At 38.1% G+C, this 17,386-nt stretch overlaps 1 protein-coding gene across 2 annotated transcripts in view; it reads right to left on the reverse strand.

The window, feature by feature from the left end:
• The window catches only part of rock1 (Rho-associated, coiled-coil containing protein kinase 1), a 78,202-nt gene that overhangs the window by 1,548 nt on the left and 59,268 nt on the right, over positions 1-17,386 (reverse strand). Inside the window, exons 22-33 of one of the 2 annotated variants that reach the window (XM_084411628.1) lie at positions 16,673-16,776; positions 16,428-16,593; positions 16,160-16,253; positions 15,996-16,084; positions 13,857-14,048; positions 13,488-13,653; positions 8,791-8,861; positions 8,593-8,681; positions 8,382-8,460; positions 6,953-7,214; positions 4,933-5,140; positions 2,310-3,298 (exon numbers count right to left, since the gene is read on the reverse strand). In XM_084411628.1, the coding sequence (XP_084267754.1) occupies positions 3,247-3,298; positions 4,933-5,140; positions 6,953-7,214; positions 8,382-8,460; positions 8,593-8,681; positions 8,791-8,861; positions 13,488-13,653; positions 13,857-14,048; positions 15,996-16,084; positions 16,160-16,253; positions 16,428-16,593; positions 16,673-16,776 (1,572 nt within the window). In that variant the 3' untranslated portion in view covers positions 2,310-3,246. Of the gene's footprint in view, positions 1-2,309; positions 3,299-4,932; positions 5,141-6,952; positions 7,215-8,381; positions 8,461-8,592; positions 8,682-8,790; positions 8,862-13,487; positions 13,654-13,856; positions 14,049-15,995; positions 16,085-16,159; positions 16,254-16,427; positions 16,594-16,672; positions 16,777-17,386 lie in introns of those variants that run through there. The other variant, XM_084411629.1, reaches the window with a different exon arrangement.

Raw genomic sequence — 17,386 nt, forward strand, 5'->3', positions numbered from 1 at the left:
AGAACAACCACAGTAGAAACTTTTAGAAGTTATATTTTGCATGAAGGAAATACAGCCTGAAGATATTTGTATGCATTATGACATTATTTGTATGATAAGGACATTTATCCTTAAAATTACTACAAAGCATCTGGATGTTGTACTGAAATCTCTATGGTAATTCTTATTGTTTATTTTAAATGACAGTGATACGAATATCTAACTGTCATCACGATACAGTGGCCACGATATGTATTGCAATATAGGTGAGTTTAGTATAACAGCTGGTTGCTGAACACTGTATAACAGTACAGGTAGTGGTGTAGGAGTACAACAATATTCTGCAATGTTTGTCTTCAATACAGACACAGAAGCAGCTTTAGTGATACTCAATGTTAATTATGCGACAATACAAAAAAACATCCTAAAAATAAGCTTCATCTTCTTCAAGCAAAATATAATCACTTCCTTTGTCAGGTTTTGTGTGATTGACATTTTGTTACCATCATAGAAATTTAAAGAACAGAAAAACGACATCCAGTTCCCCCTCTCTGGACATTATGGGTGTCAACAAAGCTTAGTATTATCAAAAATACAGACTTCGGTACCAAGTCGGTACTGAAATTTAAAAAATGTGACGATACCAGCATTTCCCTCTAGCATTGTGATTGCTGTTGAAACAGATTCTTAAACACCTCTGATTGGCCATTGTGTTAACGCAGTCAACACATATATGTTTCTGATTGGCCACTGTGTTCACGCAGTCTACATATGTGTCTCTGATTGGCCATTGTGTACACGGGCTCAACATGTGTCTCTGATTGGCCATTGTGTACACGGGCTCAACATATGTGTCTCTGATTGGCCATTGTGTACACGGGCTCAACATATGTGTCTCTGATTGGCCATTGTGTACACGGGCTCAACATATGTGTCTCTGATTGGCCATTGTGTACACGGGCTCAACATATGTGTCTCTGATTGGCCATTGTGTTCACGTGCTCAACAATTGTGTCTCTGATTGGTCATTGTGTTCATGTGCTCAAAATTTGTGTCTCTGATTAGCCATTGTGTTCACAGGCTCAATGTATGTCTCTGATTGGCCATTGTGTTCACAGGCTCAACATATGTGTTTTTGATTGGCCATTGTGTTCACGGGCTCAACATTTGTGTCTCTGATTGGCCATTGTGTTCATGTGCTCAACATTTGTGTCTCTGATTAGCCATTGTGTTCACAGGCTCAATGTATGTCTCTGATTGGCCATTGTGTTCACAGGCTCAACATATGTGTTTTTGATTGGCCATTGTGTTCACGGGCTCAACATGTGTGTCTCTGATTGGCCATTGTGTTCATGTGCTCAACATTTGTGTCTCTAATTGGCCATTGTGTTCATGTGCTCAACAATTGTGTCTCTGATTGGCCATTGTGTTCATGTGCTCAACATTTGTGTCTCTGATTGGCCATTGTGTTCATGTGCTCAACAATTGTGTCTCTGATTGGCCATTGTGTTCATGTGCTCAACATTTGTGTCTCTAATTGGCCATTGTGTTCATGTGCTCAACAATTGTGTCTCTGATTGGCCATTGTGTTCATGTGCTCAACAATTGTGTCTCTGATTGGCCATTGTGTTCATGTGCTCAACATTTGTGTCTCTGATTGGCCATTGTGTTCATGTGCTCAACATTTGTGTCTCTGATTGGCCATTGCGTTCACACAGTCAACATATGTGTCTCTGTTTGGCCATTGTGTTCACGCAGTCAACATATATGTCTCTGATTGGCCATTGTGTTCATGCACTCAACATACACTATATTGCCAAAAGTTTTGGGACGCCTGCCTTTACATTGCACATGAACTTTAATGACATCCCGTTCTTAATCGGTAGGGTTTAATATGGAGTTGGCGCTATAACAGCTTAAACTCTTCTGGGAAGGCTTTCCACAAGGTTTAGGAGTGTGTTTTATGGTAATTTTTGACCATTCTTCTAGAAGCGCATTTGTGAGGTCAGGCACTGATGTTGGACGAGAAGGCCTGGCTCGCAGTCTCCGCTCTAATTCATCCCAAATCTGTTCTCCCGGGTTGAGGTCCGGACTCTGAGCAGGCCAGTCAAGTTCCTTCACACCAAACTCACTCATCCATGTCTTTATGGACCTTGCTTTGTGCACTGGTGCTAGTGTTCATTTTGTCAGCTATTTACATTTAGTCTTAGCCCTGTGTCAAATGTACTTTTTAGTTTTTATCATATTTAGTCAACCTTGCCCTGTTTTCATTCAGTCAAGTTTTAGTCGACTAAAAGCCTGGGCATTAATGAAAACTTAGTCATATTTTTGTCATGCTGCATAATGGTTAAATTGGTAATAGGCTAAAGATTATTTTGCTTAAAGTGAAGTAGTATAGTATAGTATAAAAGTACTATAAAAACATCCTGTAAGTTTCAGAACTTTAATCTAAAAACAGCTTATATTGAAGCCAATCCATCTGAGCGCATGAACACAATGGTCAATCAGAGACATAAATGTTGAGCACGTGAACGCAATGGCCAATCAGAGGTGTTTAAGAATCCGTTCAACAGCGCTCAAAAATGCTAGAGGGAAATGCTGGTATCATCACATTTTTAACAAATATCAGTACCAACTTGGTACCGAAGTCGGTTTTGACAACACCAGTTGGGTTATGTTTAGTGATAGGGCTATGGGTGTGGTTGGACCGTCTAGCTCAGGGGTGTCCAAACTTGGTCCTGGAGGGCCACTGTCCTGCAGAGTTTAGCTCCAGCTTGCCTCAATAAGTTTCTAGTATGCCTAGTGAGACCTTGATTAGCTGGTTTAGGTGTGTTTGATTGGGGTTGGAGCTGAACTCTGCAGGACAGTGGCCCGCAGGAGCAGGACTGGACACCCCTGGTCTAGATGCACCCATTACTCCCAGCGAAGGGGAGCTGGACGTCAATCTTCACCCATTGTCTCCTGCAGTGGATACAAGATACAAATGGCAGAATATAGGGGGAAATTTCAAGTTTTAAAGCCAAGACCGTAGAGAGCCTCTGTCCAGATAAAGGAAATTCCCTTTTAATTGGTTAAGTTTGTAACAGAAAGAATTTGCCATTCTTGTAAACAAAAACCCAGAGTAAACAGAAAAGGACAGGCCTCTAAAGAGCAACTGTCCACAGTTAACCTCGACCTTTAAAGCTGTGAATGAAGGCACTGAACAAACACAGGAGCAGTGGACTACACCATTAGACATGTAAGGTGTGGAGAAGCTGTATGATGTTGTCAGCATGTACTGGATGTTGTGTCTGCCGCATGGAGACTGGACTGCGCCCTGCTACAAGACAACAGCAAATAAACAGCCCGTCACGAGACTACCCTGCCTCTACAGCCAGGAACTTATGGCCTTCATTAGCAATAATTACAGCTCTTTAAATCTCAATCTTATAAAAACATGTCCCAGTCACATTTCACCCCAAATGTAGTATATATTAAAAAAATGTAATAAGGAATTATGTTAGCATGAAGTTTATTTTTAGGACCATAGGGTTTTTTGAATCAAGACATTATTTAAATGACAATCAAGCACTTCCCTCACCCATTTTAAATACCATACTGAATCTCAAGTCATAAAATATACGGATTGCTTTAAACAGCATCATAAACGGTTAAAGCAATCATTTCAGCTTGGTGTGTGTGTGTGTGTGTGTGTGTGTGTGGTTGGTGGCAACAGTTTGAAACACAACGTAACTGATGAGTTTAAGCTACAGCATAAGTCAATGTTTTGTCATTACATTTTTTTATCTAGCTGTTTTATGTTATTTACCATTATTTCCTACAATGAAGAACAAACAAAATATTTCAATCAGCATAAAGTCAGTACCGCAAATACTATTAAATAAATACATTTTAAATGCATATTGTTTAACGCTACAATAAAGTTATTTTTGTATTATTGTCACAATACCCAAATAGTGGTCTTTAACAATACGATTAAACACTCCTTTTAACCGTTTAACTAGATATTTATTTATACAAATTTACTTAAAGCAAAGATGCACATGTCAATCAACAGAATTTTTTTCTTTTTCTCTCAGCATTAGCATTATTTCTTTTTGGTTGTTATTAATGATAGCACAGACAATCTGCACAGGATGTGACGGTGGCAATTTCTTTCTTTTCTTTTCCTTTTAAAAAATAAATAAACACACTGCCGTGGCGAAGGGCCATCGACCACCAGACAGTGATGTTTGGGGGTGGTGTGTACTTTGAGAGGGCTGGGGGAAACGGGCAGGACAGAACCACCCTCAAACACTACAGAATAACACAAGACGCCTCACTCGTATTGTGCAACGCTTAATATGGCGGAATAATTCTCGCCTTCCGTTAGAAGCTCCGGTTTCTATAGAAACAGTCAGATGCGCATGAGCTTGATCCAGCATAAAAAAAATGTTTCTGTCATGAATCGAGCATTTAGAAACAAAATTTATGAGACCGTTTTTGTCAGATTTCATTGGTGATTTCAAATATGAAATTGAATCGTAAGCTTGTCGAACAGATTTGGAGAATTAGATTTTTCCCCATTCAAAGAGATAGGAGCTGCACTTGCATGCCCGAGAGGTGTTTCAAAATGGTCGCCGAGTGAAATGACTTGTCTTAAAGGGACTTTGATAGGACATAGGAATGATCACTACTAAATGGAACGACCAGAATCTGCCAGTGCTGCAGAAAGATTATTGCATCATGTTTTCTATTTCATCACTACATTACAGTAATAAGAAATGGGGGAAATGTGTGCTTTTTATTGTCCTGAAGACATTTTATTATTTCTTTTGGAGTGAAATATGACTTGCAATCAAATCCAGAGAGAATGCTTTCTGGTTAAAACTATGCTGCACTGAAAATCCTATTCTCTGCTCCAAATGCATAATGTGCTTTCAGATTGGTGTGACACTGTATGGTTGTAGTTACCTTGGCTTTCCTGGCATGTTTTTGGGGTTCTTGCGGAAGGACTGGTTTGCTACGGAGCGGGTGGACATTGTGCGTGGAGACGCCCTTGAGAAGGTAGAAGGAGGGGTCTTGGGAATCTTCTTGCCGAGATGACCAATCCATTTCTTCTGCTCATCCTGGGACAAGGCCAGAAGCAACATGTCTCGAGCTGATGTCACATCATAATTAACTGAGGGACAAGAACAAAATAAGTGTTGCTGTGAGATGCCTTGTCATTAGCTATTTTCACACATACAGTCTTTGCTATAGATTAAATGTAACTTTCTGATTAGAGGGCCTGTTACCTAAATTTTTTTAAATCAGCATTTACAGGTAAAATTCACTGTCAATCAAACAATCAAACGTGGTGGAACAAAGAAGCGCAACAGAAGGGGCAAACAACATCTCCCTCCTCGCCAAGTTCTGCCACCATTCGATTCATGATATCGGTCACGTCATGAAAATCGTAGAGGCTGACAACCAGGTCTTGCGAAACTCTGATTTACTTTGCCGGCATTTGAAACGAATTACGTTAGCGCTAATATCAAGCCCACCTTTGGACCCGCATCACTGATTTCAACTATGGAGGTGAAGTCGTCCAGTGAGATGTAAAATGGGAAGCGGACTGGCCACAGCGACATACCAGCTGAGATCTGGAAGATGATTGGAGAGTGTGAAGCAGCAGTTTTGAGGTACTCATTCGAGTCATAGCTGAGAACAAGCCCCCCACACCTGAACAACCAGCACAACTGTGCCATTCAGGAAAGGTAAAGGGCAACTACCACCCAAATTCGATTGTTCAAAAGGTATTTCAGCGGGTACTGGACCAACACCTCCAAAACATCACTGCCATCACATCCAAACAGTGTGGCTTCATCAAAGGATGTGACCCTATTCTTGCCACCTGATTGCTGACGGAGAAGCACCTGGAGAAGAACGGTGCACATGGCATTCCTGGACCTGGAAAAGGCATTTGATTGAGTTTCACGCAACCTTATCTGGCGAGGACTGCAATCTCATGACATCCCTGAGGTGTATGTGGTCTAATTTCTTTACTGTAATGTCACATGCATTGTTTGATGCCCAGTTGGGATTTCACCACCTTTCAACATCACTGTCGGTGTTCACCAAGGCTCAGCCCTCTCGCCCCTTCAGTTCATTCTTGGATCTTGCATTCTTCATCGCCTGGAGTTTGGCCCCCCAAAGCAATGGCACCATCAACATTGATGGACAGAATTTGAAGAAGATCATCTAGTTTAAATACCTCGCAACACCATCCTCGATGGCCGGGGAAGAATCGATGCAACAGGTCAAAATCTATAAGATCGTAATGCATTCAGTGGCCCTTTATGGGGCAGAGTGCTGGGCCACAACAAAGCAGCATGAGCAAGTCCTCCACACCAAGGATGTGAATGTGCTCCAGGGGACACTTGGCCTGAACCGTCTCAAAGGCTTGGAATCACCTCGATCATGGAGAATATGCGGGAAGCATTGTATACGGCTATATAATAAGCAGTAACGAGCTCTGTGGCAAGAACAGCCCTGTTTCAACCCAGGAGGCCACTGACAGCATGGAAGACCAAAGAAACGGTGGATGGACAGTGTTCCAGTATATATGTGGGCCGTGGACCTTGCCTAGAAGATGCTAAGGACTGGGCCAAATGGAGAAGATAAAGCTGAATTACAAAAACCTTGTAAAATGGGATAAACAGTAGCAAAGAGAGATACATCATAAAACTAATTTACACTGCGTGAGAAAAATAGTAAGTTTGTTGTTATATATAAAATCAAGATCAGTATGTGCTGGAAATAATTTAATCTAAATCATTTTTATTTTATTAATCAAAGAAACAAGTAAGAGATTAACTCAATATCAAAATAGTTGATAGTTCATGTTTGCATGTTGTAATCAATACTTGGTTTCAGTCAAACCTTATAAAATGTAAAAAAAAATAATAATAAAAGAGTAAACACACAGAGGCATTTTCTGCTTGTGGCTCACCTTTGCAAGGGGCGATAACGTCCTCCTTCTTGTCCAGATGGTCCTTGTGGCACTTGACGTGGCAGCGGCGGCACTCCAGGGCTGGCGGCGGCTTGAACACGTGCCACAGGGGTTTGGAGCACGCCTCACAGTTAGAAGGGAAATGGTAGAGGGTGGGGATGAACTCATGGCCTTTGTGGGGCAAGCAGTTGGCCTTGTCACCCTGAGGAACACTCTCCATGTCCGCTTCCTTCCTACACTCACCCTCATTAGCATAAAGTATCTGAAGAACAAAAACATATTTTCCAAATTGTACATTTAAGTAAAAGTTAGAGGGTCATGAAACATTTTTGAGACATTAACATACATGCATACTGCACAATGTATCACACATTTTTTATAAAAGCAAAAACTGTTACAGCTGTTTTACATAGAATCCTGCCAATCTTTTGTACAAAAAATGTATTTCTGTGTAAACTGTAAACGTCTCTGGTTACTTGTGCGGGTTCTCCGTCTATATAAAGTAGTGCCGAATTCCAGTTCTCATAAATTCAAGAATTAGAAATGCAGCCAGCTTACGCAATATCATGTTCCTTCATCTCAGGGAATCAAGGATAATATGAATGTAGCTGAAGAAGTTCCCTTTCCAGTTTGGTTCACTTTACATTGCATCAGTAACTGATACTGTGAGGAACTGTAGTTAACTAGCTATTTGATGCAGCAGCATGTTCTACATTCTCTTAACTGCATGCACATATCGGCTTGTATTGTTAATCTCCAACAGGGTTTTTCACACTGCAATTAACCCCGGGTTATCGTTGTACTAAATCTTTGAACTCCGGGTAAAGAAACGTTTCACACGTGTAATTTAGAAGCAGGGTTAACACTTCTTATCTGGGTTTATGAACCTCTGCTCTGGAGGTGTTAACCCTGCATTGATACGGTGTAAGAATGATGTCGCTAGAGGCTTAGCAAAGGACACCCAATCACATGTCTCATATTCACATGCTTTGGTTAGTCACAGAATTGCTATGTGTTGTATAAAAAGTAGGTTATGTTTCAGCAAATGGTGACAGAAAACGTGACATTTACAGTCTGGAAAGTCCACTCAGTATAAACTTGCTTGCAGTATAACCCTAACCCTAACCCTAACCCTAACCCTAGTCATCAATATATTATACAAGGATGCACAATGCTAGAGCCTTTTCTGCAAACAGGTCGTGTGCTGTGTTCGCCCAATCAAAGACACTGACATTTCACACATGCAAATAAGGACATTATCCGAGGTTTTAGGAAAGTACAGTGTGAAACGTCAGCTTATGAATAGTTTCCCAAACATGATCCAGCACAGTTTTTGAATACAGCATTGATACAGTGATACGCCATTACAGGGAATTTCATGACTATTTTTTAAATAGAATCTCCGTGCAAAACATTGAAATTAACTGACCTGGAATATTCGTGGAATTTCATCCGTCTCAGCTCGATAAACGTCGCCTTGTGTGACAGGACGTACATGGAAAAGTTTGCTGTTTTGAAATAATATATTTGAGTTATTTAGCAGAAAGTGTAATCATTCAATTTTACATACACAAATGAATCAAGTGGCCAGTTAACATGGATATTTCGATCCATGGATAGTTATTCATCAGAATACTTACTCAATATCTAGTACCATAGAGGGATTGGACTGCTCTTTGTCTTGCTCATCATTGTAAAAGAGAATCTTTTTACTGCTCACCACAACATACTGAGGGAAACAAAAACAAATATTGAAAAGGGGGGAATAGAGCAGGTCATGCACGTCTAAATTCATGGACAATAATAGTTTAATACACAATTCTTCATGCAAGTCTTACCTGCTTTTTCCAGCCATATCTTTTTATATTAACCCTATTAGGTATTGCGAGCCAGCCTTCGAGCCTTGATTCTGAAAACAAATCAATTCCATTATATCCAAGTCAGAATTTAAACAAGCAATAGAAATAGACATGCTGTAAAACTGGGAACACAAACCAAGGTTGTGACACAATCTACAAAAACCGATTGGCCTTTACTAACATGCGTAAACCAGGTACACTTTAAAACAACTGCCCACATCACAGGGTTGTAGTTGTAAAATCCCATGCTGTTTTGTTAAGTGAAACTAACAAGGAAAACAGGGCAGGCCTTTATTTTATCGATCAGAAAATGAGATGTCCCATACCTAAACAGATCCTGATGTTATTGTGAATGTGAGAAAACAATGGCTAAATAGATATTTGACTCATTACCCAATCAATATTGACTATAATAGCTCACATGGACCACAGCCTTAGTGATGTCAGTGGAAGAGGAACACCAAGTTATTATAATAGGGTAGGCAAATATAAGCCTTGGCTTCAGCCTACTCCTTTTTTTTTTGGTTATTTCATTGTCATTTCATTGTTATTTAATTATTTTATTGTTAAATTTACCAGAAAAAAAAAAAAATCAAATCAATCAAATCAAAGTTATTACATTTTCATTAACAATTATAAAGAATTGTATTTCTATTTGGAATAATGGGCACGATCGCTCAAAACAACAGCAGCTACAGTACTAGCTCTCTGGCTTGATTAACATGAACAAATAGGCCAATAGGAGATGCTAATTTATTACAGTACTACATTTGTATGTTTTTCTGAAATATTGCATAATAAACCCAGGAATGTGTAATTAGTAACTGGCTCAATACAGCAGTTTGTTACAAAGTACATCTTATCATCAAAGAATGTAATTCTGCCCCCTTTCTGGAAATGTCAACCAAACTAAGATGCAATTAAATTAAAATGTTACTGGTTTAAAGGCATATGTTCACGCAGTGGTTGTGAGGAAGACAGGTAGGTCACATAAGAATTGTTTTTAAAAAATCATGCAAAAACTGTGTGACCACAACTGAGTGTGAATGCTTAATGTCATTCATTCTGTAGTGAGCATGCTTCCAGTGCAATAGATAAACCAACCGTACACATAGTCAACATACAGGAACATGTGTGCTTCACAGGGCTGGGTATTGACACAGAATTCCCAATATGATTAGATAGATTCCTTCTTAAATTTTCAGGTCACTTTGGATCAATTTTAGGGTTGGATAACTTAAATCATTTGGATAAATTAAAGGGGTCATGACATGAGAGATAAAATTTTCCTTGATCTTTTGACATATAAGAGGTCTTCCTACCATTAAAACATCCAACAAGCTTCAGAGCTTAAGATATTGCCCTCTATAAACTAGGCATTTATCAAGCTCAAAAAAGGCTTGTTTTGTTTTTGCAGTCACTCGAGGGTTTTTCTGAACCTGCCTTCTCAGAAATCTGGTTGCAGCCGTTGATAGCTTCCTTTTTCTGCCCTGTCCAAGTAGAGTAACCACTGTTCCTTAACTTTGAACTCACAAACTATGCTTCCAACTGTGTCTCTAGGAACATTTAGTGCCTTCGCTATCTTTTTGTATCCTGGTCCTTGTTTGTGAAGGGCAATCATACCTTCTCTTAACTTTTTGGACCAAACCTAGGTTTCCAACAAACCTAGCCAGTTCAGATATTTCATGTGTTCTAGCTCAAGCACACCTGGTGTAACTAATGAAGCCCCTGATTAGTCGCATAAGGTTTGCTTGAGGCAACACTTGTTTTGCAGATGTGTGCTGTCGAGAGGGATTCGATTCAGGGGGTTGAATTTTGAGACTGAAGAAGTCATTAAAAGTTAAATTTGGGCAAACCATTTGAAACATTTGTTGTGTTGAGCTAATTACTTTTACAATTACTTTTGTTTGATTTGTTCATTGCAAACAGCTGAAAGTCTGAATATTTTGCCAATATTTTGAATAATTTTGATTGCAACTGTATATATTTTTTTGTGTGCACAAAAACCTTTATTAACATTGTAAGTGATCCCCAAGGAACACATTAAAATATATATAAATATAAAGAAAAAAACATGTCATGACCACTTTAAGGGTTTTCAAACTTTACAGAGCAAGGGAGGAAAAGCCATGCTAAATGAATAAACTTTTACTTTTGCAATTATTACATGATCTTTTGTGCATAACTTGCAATTTGAAGGCAACGCCAAGTTCTATATCACATTCACATATTTATATTTTAACCCAGGCCAATAGGAAAACAAAGAGTAAAGCTATTACACACGCACGCACACACACACACACATTAAAAGAGTGTGACTTGACCTAAAACACCTCTGAAAGGTGCTCAGAGTAGGTTAGTCTAAAAAGATTTTAATAAGCAAAATACGTTTCACTGATTTCAGCAATTTCGTTTAATAAGTCTATTTTAGCATTGCTCTATCTGTAAAGTCACTCTGAGTAGCTTATTTCTGAGGCATCACCAAAACACATTTGACATTCAGTAAGATGCGTTCATTAAAAAAAAAAAAAAAAAAGTAATGAGAAGAGACAAAATGCCACCCAAGAGCACAATCCAGGCATAACGGGATCCCAATCTTAAGGTTACTCACAGAGGAAAAAGAATAGAAGATACACAGATAAGGAGAGCAAGAAGAACTGACTATATATGAGGGAGAACAAGAGATTAGACTTTAAACACAGACATTGGAAGATGATGATTATGTACGCCACCTGGCAACATGAAACATCATCACCTTCATCCTATCATCACAACATTACAAGTCATAAGGACAATTTGTGTGCTAAATCTAATTAACATCATAAATACAGTCCTGATAAATATACCCTAACAAAATGACATTCATTAGCCAAATAATATAGCCAAGATCAAGGGGTTTTTCTGAAATGGCTGACTAATATAAACAGAATATAGGCATAATCACTTTAAAATATATATTTTTTCATGTCTATTTAAAAAAAATGCATTCCAAAGTATCCCCTCTCTCCAAGTCTTTTTTCCTGAAATGCTGACCAGCATTGTGGTAATAAATTAAAATTTCAATTTGTCTATACTGTCGATTTTACTTTCAGAGTTTTACCAGTGGCTTTCATATTCATTTTTCGTTATAGCATGCAATTCTGTGTGGTGATGGAAGTTGGAACAATATGAATGACTTTTGCCTATAGGTGTCATAACTGCTTTCAGAGAATGAAATCAAACTCAGTTTGGGGTATTGGGATTAAGAGTGTGTTCACACATGTAGTTCGATTCTCTTGGTTCTTTTGGTCCGGACCAAAAAAGAAAATGATACATCTAGTCCTGGTTCGCTTAGTGATTAAAAATTCTGTCTCATATTTATATTATTTGATATAGTTAAGCAATTTCACACGTGTAACAAGCGCAATATCACACGAGTGCTGTTTTGTTTCAAATAGCACGAGTGCAAATGTGACATTGATTTCATACAACAGTTCAATAAATAATAAGTTGATATTGTGTTATATTTTAGACACAATATGGTCTAATTTTAGCTCAATTTTGCCAACGAAAATATCAATGAAAATATTACCTGAAGAGCCAGAGCAGAACTGAGCAGTATATTTTTAATGTTATTGTTATCGGCCCAATAACAAAATTGGGCTGATATATTAAAGCCGATAAATAATGGATTATTTCCTTCAGTTGACACATTTCAGATGCGCACTGTTCAACATGATGGTTTTGAATTGCTTGAAATATGATTGAAATCACTTCAAAAAAGGAAAATACAGTTAAGTGCAACATGTGCAGCACAAGTCTGTCATATAGACTACATAAAATGAAATGAGAACATTATAATTGTGTGCTTGGGAAACGGATTTTAATGGTGAGACTTCTGTTTTTGTAATCAGGCTCTCAAAAATGATATAAAAAAAATATTTGGATTTAGATTTAACGGTCAATATATCGGTTATCGGTTTTCAAATATAAAGAATTATCGGTAATCGGTATCGGCCAAAATGTTCATATCAGTGCATCCCTAGTCTCAGCACAAAAACTAAAACAAACGTATGTATGCGCCCATAGTTTTGGATGTTTGGTAAGTTCTGTTGCAAAATATACATTATAAAAGCAGTTTTTGCATCTTTAAGTTCGGTCTTAAAAATAACAACACCAAGCGAATCAGGGCAAAATTAATAAGAAAATTATTTTTAAAATTATACAAATAATTTTCTTTTTTGGTCCAAGAATCGAAGTGCAAGTTTGAACACACCCTTAGTCACACCAAACTTGATGCGAACAGGCCTGTACGGTGGCATTATGATAACAAAGGCAAGTTTGCTTACTGTTAGTTACCTATTCTAGTGTTGCATTTTAACAGTGCAAAAATGCTGATTGATAAAATACAAATGAGCATTAAGAAATTTGGGTAAATTGCTTCTTATGTTTTGCATTTCATCTGCTCTGCGTGTTTTTTTTTTTTTTCAATGAAACGATTTTAAATCCATTCCTAGCAGACTTTCAAACACGGACAGGGATGATAGCAAGACATGTAGTCAAAGATTCAGAATTATCTGGCTATTGTGGGCTTTCCAATCACTACAAATGCTAACCAAATTACTTAAAATTCTATTCCTTAATTTACCTGACATTTATATAACAGAAATATTCATGCTTCGTGAACGTTCCCTTACCAGCAATGTTACTGTCCAGCTCGTCCGTCTGCAGGCTGGTGACGCTGGAGTTTTCCACGCGGAGCTGCAAGTCGTTCAGCTTCTCGCGGAGTTGCTCGATGTCACTTTCTTTGCTGTCCAGTTGCATCTGCAGCTCATTGCGATACGTGCACTCCTCAGCCCATTGCTGCAAATACACACAACATCATTATCATGCTGATTATCATGCCGATGTGGCTTCCTGGAGTGTGCAGCTGTGAAACTTGATACATTTTCATGAGGCAATCCTCCACTAGAACAGTCTTGTTGAAACTGATTTAGAGAATCATCAGATTCCACTGATATTGGCATCAGTTTTGTCCCTGTGAAAACGATTAAACATGAACTTGCCGCTTGCATCTCGTTGAGCTCCTTCTGGTACTTGATGGCCATGTGGTTGAACTTCTCCTTCTCCTGGTTCAGCTCCAGCTGCAGTTTGCGATTCTCCTTCTCTTTCTTGCGCAGGTCAGTGGTGCTGCCTCTCTTCTTCTGGTCCAACTTCATGTCCTTCCGGTTCATGATCTCAGCCAGCTTATTCACCGCCTGCAGGGACACGATGAGGCGTCAAAGTTTGAGCAAAGAGCAAAAGATTCTTTTCCTTTCAGACATGTCATATCAAACAAGTCTGGCTGTAAACCGAGTGAACTGAGTCAGCTGCCTACACACAGAAACCTAACTAAAATGGATCCTCATAACTGAATGATAAGGAACGCTCATTATAGGCACCACGCAAATAGAGACAAAGCACATAATTGATTTTGATGTTAATATTAGGGATGTCGATTTAATGCTTTACTTTGATTAATTAGTTGTGGAGGAAAAATAACACGTTAAAATGCATTTAGCATTTAGCTCCGCAGCTCCGCAGCCCAGAGCTACGAAGGTCATCTTAGATTTTATCCAGTTGATGGATGATGATAAAACTTTGATTTTTGGGTTTTTTATTAACATGGAAATTTAAATATTTTTATATTTATATTTTTATATGTGAGCATGAAGCATCACTGTGTGATGGAGCCTATAGAATGCAGTTATAATGGCCCAAAAATTCAAGATATTAGGGCAACAACGCAAAAATTATGTCTCATATTTATATTATTTGATATACTTAAGCAATTTCACACGTGTAGCAAGCGCAATATCACACGAGTGCTGTTTTGTTTCAAATAGCAACAAAGAGTGCAAATGTGATATTGATTTCATAAAACAGTTCAATAAATAATAAGTTGATATTGTGTTATATTTTAGACAGAATATGGTCTAATTTTAGCTCGATTTTGCCAACGAAAATATCAATGAAAATATTACCTGCAGAGCCAGAGCAGAACTGTTGAGCGTCTCCGAGAAAACACACAGCGGTGCTTCGTTCAGAATAAATCTCTTTTGAGCGAATCAATCGGGTGAACCAATGATTCAATGACTCATTCATAAAGAGAGCCATTTACTTCATTCCTGAATGAATCAGCTGTTTGAGCGAATCGAATGAATCGAACTCCATGACTTCGTCATTAAGCATTTACCATCACCTACTGGTAGTTTTAGATTCTTATTGAGAGTATCATTTCATTAAAAAAATATTTTATACTTCCATATTAATAAAAAACCCAGTAAAGGTATAGTTCACCCAAAAATCTAAATGTTATCATCATTTACTCACCCTCACAGCTGTTGAGGCCTAAAAGTTTGTGTAATAAATTATTTTGAAAAAAAAAAAAAAATGTAAAGCAAATTTTTGAAATGTCTATTTCATGCTTTTTTCATTTAACACAATAATGACTTTATTTTTCGGGGTTAATTTCTCTGCCAAATTTGATGTGCGATTAATATGCAATCAATTATATGAATTAATTGCCACATTGTGTAATTAACTAATTAAAAATGTTAATCTCTTGACAATCCTAGTTAATATATTAGTTAACGACCTGCTATTCTAATAACAATAAAATTAAACATATACCATATAAATATTAGGTAAAATTGCATTTATTAATTAGGTTAAATTTGAAAAGATTGTAATGTTTCTAATAATGAATTTTCCACCAATTTGGATGATTTTTAATATGCTTTAAGACAAACCATGTGTAAATTCATAAGTCAACATCATTGCGGAGTATTTTCTTCCTAAAACTGCACAAAGACAGTCTCAAAAACTCGGTTTTTGGCAAGGGCTAATTTGCATATTCATTCATATAGATGAGTCAAGGGTGTAGAGTTACATTCAAGCTTTTTTAAGGCATGAAGAATTATTTTCAAGGAATTCTTTTTTTTTAAATATGTCATTTTGGTGATCAAAGAGTTTTACAGAATACAAATATTGACTACAGGGGGACTTTAAATTTAGTCTATGTTTGCATTTGACTCTAAAAAGACTTTTTGAGTTCTCATATTCTGTTCACTTTCACACATTCAAATCTATGGTGATGCTGACATTGGCTTTTTCACTATTAGAACATACATTATTTACACAAAGTTGCTGCATGGTGGTCATACCTGGATCTTCAGAGTTCTTTCTATATTAAGGATCTTCTCGTAGTTCACCTTTACTGAGTTTTCCACCTCCTCCTTCTCTGCTGCAAACTCTACAGGAAGACATTAGAAAAGTCGTGTTAATGCGTAAAGATAAACTGTAGTTGACCACTTGGAATTAAGATTACCTTCTTCTTGAGCTCGGAGCCTTCTATCCAACTCGGTCTTCTCCTTACTGAGGATCTCCACGTCTTTGGTAAGGGTTTTAATGGATTCCTCGAGCTAAACGAAAATGCATTTTACTCCAATTAAAAGCCACTAATACAACCACAAAGTTGACAATAATGACAGAGTAAAATTGCAGGTGGCATATAGAGTTCTAATCCTGCAAATGTGCTGGAAGACAAACAGACTATATAAATGAAATGGTCAGATTGAGAGAAGGTAATAACAGACCTGTGTGATGCTGGAGTCTTTCTCTGAGATCTCCAGTTTGTAACGTGACACAGCCTTCTTGTTCTCCTGAGAGAGTTCAAAATACTGTTCTTCCTGAAGCGCACGGGCCAACTGCTCCGACTCTGCTTTCGTCATGGTGAGGTCCAACTGGGCAGAGAGCGACTCCCTACAAAAAAGTTCACCACAACGTTCAACGGTATTTCTAAGTCACAAGACAGTCACAAATTCATGAAGAGGACTTTTACTTCTCTGAGTACATGTCCTGGACTTTCTTGAGAGCATCTTGAGTTTGTCGATTCCTCTCCTCTATCTCCTCCTTTAGCTCCTTCACCTGAGTTTTATAGAGTGTCTGAAAACAGATAAAAATGGCTTGAGAATATATAAACGATGCTGATTTCCTCTCATGATATGACCACACACAAGAACATAACACCCTGACATGGCCGTAACTCATTAAGTTGAGCCTTATACCATGGCATTGTTGATTATTATTTGTTGATTGATGTTTTAGGTCATCTGTATACAATTTCAAGTTCAATTTCCATATAACTTTGCCAAACTCCATCAATTCCGTCCTAAGCCAAGGCTAGTGCCAAGTTAATCAAAAGAGTGGCTTCAGGCCAAAACCCTGAGAAATGTATTGAGAAAAATGTAGTATATTAGACATGCACATCTGGTAATTGTGGTAAAAGCAGAATAATTAACTCTGCACCACTTAATTGCAGTGGTGGTCCTCTGTGTGTTAGGAGTTAGAGGTTTTTAATTAAGGAGATGAGATTGGAAGTGACTATCATATTTATTTAAGACCGGGACACATCATGCCGACGGTTGTTGAGCATCGGTTGGCTTGGTTTTTTCGCTGTGTTCTGCACTGTTGGCTCTAGTCGGACAGCGTCAGGGTTTTTTGGGGGATTATTCAGCATGTTGAATCAGCGTCGGGCTGTCGGTGAGAGGGATCA

This window comes from Rutilus rutilus (assembly GCF_951802725.1).
Source record: "Rutilus rutilus genome assembly, chromosome: 6".
Classification (NCBI taxonomy): Eukaryota; Metazoa; Chordata; class Actinopteri; order Cypriniformes; family Leuciscidae; genus Rutilus; species Rutilus rutilus.